The 7367-nt window shown below is 41.6% G+C and overlaps 1 protein-coding gene across 1 annotated transcript; it reads left to right on the top strand.

Annotated features, from left to right (window-relative positions):
- Nucleotides 1-903: 903 nt before the first annotated feature.
- PCTP (phosphatidylcholine transfer protein) lies at nt 904-7023 on the top strand. The gene is made up of 6 exons (XM_009872387.1): nt 904-928; nt 2428-2550; nt 5063-5142; nt 5478-5649; nt 6326-6393; nt 6870-7023. Exons 2-6 carry the CDS (start codon nt 2508-2510, stop codon nt 6933-6935), a joined length of 429 nt encoding a protein of 142 aa, XP_009870689.1. The 5' UTR covers nt 904-928; nt 2428-2507; the 3' UTR covers nt 6936-7023.
- The last annotated feature ends 344 nt before the right edge of the window (nt 7024-7367 follow it).

Below are 7367 nucleotides of genomic sequence, written 5' to 3'. Positions count from 1 at the left end.
GGGCAGGAGGCTCCTCCCGCCTTGGAGCATCCTGCCGAGCTGCGCCGCCCCCGCTTCGCCCTCTCCCCAAAACGCGCTTCAAACCGATTCCGCGTTGCGCCCTCAACATCAGGAGGTTGTTCAGGAAGGGTTGGAAGGAAATTCCCAGTTTTTGGAGGGACTTTAAGCAGTTCAAAATTTAGGCTTCCAGAAGTGATTCATATCGTGTTTCCATTCTCAAGCAGATTTATCATTTAATTACGACTTTTGAATCCCTATAAATAGCCTGTTTCTTTAACTGTGTGATCATAGTTACCTCTGAACTCTTTATAAAGCTGGACTTCATGCTGTGCTTTGGATGAAAACTTTGTATTTGTATTCTGAAAAAACATGTTATAAAAAAAACCAAATAAAGCAAACATATAGGTCTGTATGAAAGGCAAGACAGGGCAAGGGAAGTTTCTTGTGGTTTTGGGGTTTTGTTTTGTTTTAGGAAAAAAAGAAGTCACTTCATACCCCTTGAAGGTTTTTGGTGGTAAGTAGTCCCAGTTTTTAGCATGGATGTGGTATCTGGCAATTGCAAGACAAGCTTATCAGTGAGTGCACAGCAAAGGCAAGCCTGGGGTGTCCATCCAGTGTCTGCGCAGGAACTGGATATGCTGGGAGTGCTGCTGCTGGAGTGGCTGAAGTAGAAACTTCAGGACTGGAGCTCATCACAGACCTGTAAATGCATCACACAGTGAATGAAGGCAAAGGAACTTAGGGAAGCTGGAGGCTGGATTTAGCCAAACAAGTGGGACCAGGTGTCCATGAGACTTGTACTGGCGCAGGCTGTGTTGCTGTGGCTTTGCTGCTGTCACAGAAATTGAAGCTAGCTAGATGCAAAGTAGCACTGGCTTCTACTTCTCATGCTTTTATATAGAAGGTCTAACGAGCTGGCTAAAAAACATTTATAGTGGGCTTTTTTCTTTTATTGCCAGTTGTGGAATGACTCGTATTCAGATCAGAGGGATTGACTAGATAGGATACAAGGGACTATTTCAAGTGCAGTCTTCTGATTCTGCTGGGAGACAAGTCTCTAGTTTGTTTTGTTTTTTGATTGCTTCAAATTGCCACATGAGAAGAAGCAGCAAGTCTAGGAGGAGGGTCTTTGCTTTAAGTTGTTACTGGGAAAAACGGCTTTTCACACTTAGTGCATTGCCAATCCACTGCAGCAACTGTATTCCTGTTGCCTTCTCTTTCCATCTTCTCCACAGGCTACACAAGTACATCTCCCAGGCTTTCCTGCTGTGTTGTATTCCAGCCCACTGATTGATTCTCCTGCTGATAGGCCTGTGAAAACCTGATGCATTTCACTCTTGTTTTAACGTTCTTATATAAATTGCTAGTTTTGTTGAATGTCTGTTTTACTTTCTGCAAGGTGTTGATGCCTTTTACAAAGGTGATATGAGTGCATGGGGCTACACAGGTGCTCAACAGTTCAGATTTGAAGTTAATGATTGATGCTTCAGTGAAGCCACAGTGAAAATGAGTAGCTTCTTGGTCCCATTATTGTCTTCTGGTACATCAAATCTTTGTCTTCTAGGGTTGATTTGTGAAGGGGAAGCGAAGAAGAGAAATCAGCCATTCACTAACAGAATGTTGTATAATCCTTGTCTCCCTTTCCTTGGGAATACTTGAATTTGGCTCCCGCGCTCTATGTTCAAAATACTCATATTGGTTTAATTTAGTCCTGAACTCATACTAACAATAGTACAAACATTGCTCTGTAGGCATGGATGGAGTTTCCATATGTTGAGTGTAACATTAAAAGCATTAACATAGGAGATATCCGCACCCCATCCCTCCAGTGCAGACAGCTTTCAAAAGAAAGTAGCCAGTAAGTACTCAAGGCCACTATAATAGTGTCTTGTATAAGAGCATGAGCGTCGTAAAGCATTCTTGTATCACACCATGAAGTACAAGCATACCTGACTTGCTGGAAAGCTTATTCCAGGTTGTGCAGAACTTTGTAACCTCCTGGAAATGTCTGAGATTCTTAAGCACATTTTATAGTGTCTGAAGACCTTGCCACGAGAGCTTAATGGTTCTGGTAAGCTTCAGTGTGTGCAGAATTTAGTCCACAGTGACCACTGGAGATGAAAAGGGACGTGTGTGTGTGTGAAGAAACATGCTCCATTTGGAACTCTTTATGAAGTAAGAGTATTGGTGTAAGGGAAGGAACAACTATTGTGCAGGGCAGGTCAGCCTGTCTGGATTTAAACTTTCATGCGTAGATCAAAAAGCTGAGAGGTTAAAGACTAAATCTTGCATTGTTTTTTGAACACTTGCTTTCACAACTCTTGAGCATATTTGTAGTATGTGCCCCACCTAACTTCCTTCAGCTGTTCTCCCTGCTGCAGAGTACTTCCCTTTCCTGTGTGACTTTTCCTCTCCCCATTCTGTTTCCACAGCAATCAGGACTTTATGAATATAAAATCTTTGGTGGTCTTCCTGATTGTTCCCCAAAACTGTGTGCGGATGTCTATATGGACTTAGATTTCAGAAAGCAGTGGGATCAGTATGTTAAAGGTAAGCTCATCCAGGCAGTTTAAAAGCAAGCTTTATGGCCACGTTGACTCTTCATACTAAAACTTTATTCAAAGGTATTTTGAAGTTGCTACATCCAAAGACTTTGAGCCAAACTTAAGTATCTTTTGGGATAGCGTTATACTCTACAAATACACAAGTAAACACTGACATGGAGCAGCTAATGTCACCATATAGCTTTCTTCTGCAATGAATTATTTCCATGTTGGTTAAAGCATATAATTGGCATAACTTGTTGTGTTGGGGTGCCTTGTAGCTTCTAGTAATTTCTGGGTTAAGTTTTAGTAGATGTTCTGGGGAGATGGTACCTTTTGTGCATCATTGCATGTTGTAGCAGGGCAATGCAATCACAGAATCGTGGAATACTGGGTTGGAAGGGACCTCCTGGATGATCAGGTCCAGCCTTTCTTGTCAAAAGCACAATCTAGACAAGATGGCCCAGCACCCTGTCCAGCCACATCTTAAAGGTTTCCGATGTTGGGGAACCCACCACTTCCCGTGGGAGATTATTCCACTGACTGATCTCATTGAGAAGCAATTTCCTCTGGCTTGCACCAGTTTTATGCATAATAGAATGTGTTTTCCTCAAAGAGCTGGCTGTTCTTTGTATCTTTTCATATATAAAAACTTAGTTGTGTTTATTTAACGTCTTTGAAAAAAGGAGTTTAACCCGGATATCCATATGATGTTCAAACTCCTTAAGTCAGCAGTGACAAGGTGTGGATTTAGCTGATATAGAGATCTGGTAATCCATTTATTTTAAAGGTGGGGAGCCTTGCCCTGTTGTTACATTGCTGTTAGCACCCGTTAGTGGCTATTTCCAGAGCAGGCTTCTGGGCATCTGCAAGATGTGGACGTGCTGCGGCCTGGTCTGTGCTGAAGCTGTCAGTTCAGCTGTGACTAAGCGGTAGAGTAGTGACTGAAGTGCCACGTGCTTGTGTGGCACGATCCGAAATGGTTGGGCCTACATGATATCGAAACTTGCTACTCCTGATTGCAACACCATCCTGACTGAGATCACACTTCCCAACAATTTAACAACGGTAATTGACTGCTAAGGCAGCAAATGCAGCTGTGTCTACTATGAGTAAAATGGACTTGTGATCCATTGTAGTAATGCTAAGTGAAATCTGGTTATTGGTTAAAATGCCCAGTATTCTGCTTTGATAGAAGCTGTCCACTAGTATTAACAGACTAAACTGAATGTGGAGGGAACGTGACTTTGTCGCTATTGTGTGTTTCTTCTGTGTTTGCAAAGACACAAAGGTAGATGAGGCAGCAGCTAACAGTTGCATTGAAGCCTTTAAAATAAGGTCTTAATCCTTTTGAAACAGGAAAGCTCTGCAGTTAGAAATTAGACCAATGCTTCAGTGACCTCTGGTGGATAGCATAATGCTGTAGCTTATTGTAGGCCTGGGAGCATCCAATACTGCTCCAACCTGGCGGAGAAGCTGTTTTTTGTGGGTGACAGCTGACTTGCAGGGCACACTAACTGAAGCCTGGTTTGAAACGTGTTGTGTAATCTTTCGTCTGTGGCACTCTTCTTGCCCCAGCAATGAGACTATCGGTCTGTTCTAGCCTTATTTTCAAAACTAGTGAAAGGGATGTGGTAGACTGGGCATTAGCTCTGAGGGATATATAGCACCTCAGGCAGAAGTCGGCTCTAAAGGAGAAAAAGAGCACTCTGAGTGTTAATGTAAACCACCTTTCTGGGTCTCACACCCTTTTTAACTGCACCTATGTAATGATGAGTCCCTGAGCAAGCAGGAATTTATGCTGTCTCAGCCCCAGGGCTTGTCACGTCCATTACCCTCATGTTTTAGGGACTACTTCTAGATATCTTTATTTTTCCTATTCCATTGCCGTCTGATTTTCCCGGCAGACTGAAGGTGATGTAATGAAGGTTCATAAACTGCTCAAGCTTCTTGTTCACTGTTGCCTGTGTATAGTACTGCGACATTCCTCACAGCTTTTTCCAAACTTCATTAATCCCTCATGTAAGGCATTTTCAGGTATTAGAAAGCAGTACTTGTCCTAGTTTCATGTCAACTCTGAATCATTTACAAGGATAATGACATGCTTGTGAAAAAGCGTACTATACTTGCGTCTCGGAATTCTACAGAGCATGCACAGGTGAGGAAAAGCTTTGAGATGGAAAGGCTTTGAAGGAATTCGACTCTGCCTCCCCCCCAGAATTGTTCTGCTTTTGTGGTTTGAGTGGGGTTTTTGTGGTTATGGGTTTAGGTTTTTTTCAATTAATTTAATAGCAGCAGAAAACAGACCACCCACTTTTGTGCATTTGATTCCTGAACAACCCTGTTACATAATGTCTTTTAGTGTCTTCCACTGCAACAGCTTTACATACCTATAAACTTTGACAGAAGGGTTGCAGGTAAAATGTGTTCATGTCAGAAGTCTGAGCAGTTCTTGAGGCTGTGTATGGTTCTGTTGCAGTAGAAGTTAATATCTAACAACCTTCCTCTTTCAACTGTAGAACTCTATGAGAAAACATATGACGGTGAAAAGGTAATCTACTGGGAAGTGAAGTACCCTTTTCCTCTCTCAAACAGAGATGTATCCTTTGAAGATTTTTGTTCCTTTTGCAGTTTTTGTCACCTGGTCACCCAGGGATCCTGACAATGTACTGATTCAACTGCTCTGCCACACTTGATCTGAGATTTTGCAGTCCTCATGTTACGTGAATATATATAACATGAAGAAGAGTGTGGGTGCCTCTTCCCACGCACAGCTAAAGCTCACTTAGCTGAATTATTACTCTACATCCATCCCTCCTGTAGAAACATAAGAAATAACTTGAAGGGGATGGTATTTATAATTAAATTGGCTTGTCAATTCATCATATGTCAAGCTGACACTGTTTTGACATGCCTCCTCAACTTGGAATACAGTATGTCTATATTCGTGAACGTCGAGAGATGGATATTGATGGGCGGAAGATCTGGGTTGTGTTGGCTCAGAGTGTGTCTGTTCCTCAGTGCCCTGAGAAGCCTGGTATTATCAGAGTTAAAAGCTATAAACAGAGTGTGGCAATTGAAAGTGATGGCAAGACTGGATCTAAAGGTAAGAGGTTAAGAAAGTATGATCACAAGTCATGTACCCAAAGAATGTATCTAAGAGCAAAATGCACCAAGAGGGAGACTGGAAATTTTAATGCAGTTACTATAAAATGGATGTGCTGAGCACCAGGACTACTTTAAAATGAATGATACTTCTGGAAATGTCCAGTGCAGTGTACTTCTGTTAAGAACATTTTATTTAACAGTCTAGGTAGCTAAGAACAGACTACTGGCCACTTCATTCTGACTCCCCATCCCACACTTCTTTTTCTGCCAGCTAGTTTAGTTGAGTCTGATGCTGCTTGCAATTTGGTTAACCCAGCAATGATGTAAGTATCATGTTTGACAGATACATAGATTAGAGGGCTTGTTTTCCTAGAGATTGACTCCTGTCGTAGTATTTTAGACAGCCTTGTTCTATAAGACAGACTGTCTAAAATGGCTTGCAATAGTCTAAATGAATACTGTGGTGCTTTCAGCTTCCCAGAGGTTAACTGGGAGTGGCTGTACTTCACATTCTACTTCAATGCAGGTTGGTTTTTTTTGTGAAAAACTTTTGGGCAGAGCTGTTGTACTTAGTGATTCAGTTGTGTACACCAACAGCTTCTGTCATACAGTGTTACAGCTGATGCTCAGAGGGTGGCTGGATAACTTTCTCATAACTTCTCTCTCACCTCTAGTCTATATGTACTATTTCGATAATCCCGGTGGCATGATTCCATCATGGTTGGTGAACTGGGCTGCCAAGGTAAGTAAAGGTTGACAGCAGAACTGTCTTTGGCTGATCTGTTTCAACCAGTGTGCTCACTGCATCCTTACCTGTGTCTGCATGTTGGGTAGAGTTAGTTTTTTCTGAAATGGATGTATTGACCTTTCTAGCTCCTATGCAGTCCCGTTTTAAGTCTCACTACTGTCTGCTTTCATTGCAGTTGGCTCTTTTTTTAAAAAAAAAATAAATTATTTTTAATTTCCTGACAAATTCCTGTTCTTAATCAACCAGGCAGGTAAAGTTGTGCAACCGAAACAAGAAATTCATATTCCAGAGCTTTAACACCATTAAACTTCAATAATGCAGGCTGTTCGTGAAGGATTAAAGAAATGGTCTGCTGCTTTATACAAGATCTTAGACTTGTCCTGTATTTGTTTGAAGGGAATTGTCATTTTGCTTATAGGTTTTCTTGACTACATTATGCAAGAATGACTTTTCTGCTTTTCTCTTTACAGAGTGGTGTGCCTGCCTTCTTGAAGGATATGCAAAAAGCTTGCTTTAATTATTCTAAGAGCACATAAATCAAAGTTCATCTGAATTGTTTAGTTCCTAGAGTTCTGCACTTGCAGGAGTGGCTATTGTGTACTACACTGGATAAAATCTACCTCTGAGATTAGAAAAAAAATTATTTTAGTTGTTTTATGCCTTGATTTTTATTGATCTTTGCTTCCATCTCCGACTGAAGAGCTAGCCACTGACAAGGTAACACCAACATCAGCTGCATCATTTTGAAAGTACTTAAGTTTAGCCGTGTCCCCCATGCTGATTGTCATGTGTCAGCCAGAGGAGCTCTGCTGATTTAAGTATTACATCCTCAGGCAAGAGACAATGCTCTTGCTAGGAAAAATGTCTGAATTTGGACTGAAAGTTCTCTACCCGTGTTATGCTTGGATCTGCTTTTGTGGCCTTTCAGGGTGGCTTCCTACTGAAGTTGAATAAAGGAACTTGCCTTG

This window comes from Apaloderma vittatum, unplaced genomic scaffold (genome assembly GCF_000703405.1).
Source record: "Apaloderma vittatum isolate BGI_N311 unplaced genomic scaffold, ASM70340v1 scaffold42026, whole genome shotgun sequence".
Lineage (NCBI taxonomy): Eukaryota > Metazoa > Chordata > Aves > Trogoniformes > Trogonidae > Apaloderma > Apaloderma vittatum.
Note: the sequence above shows the minus strand (reverse complement) of the source record. Positions and strands in the feature narration are given on the sequence as shown.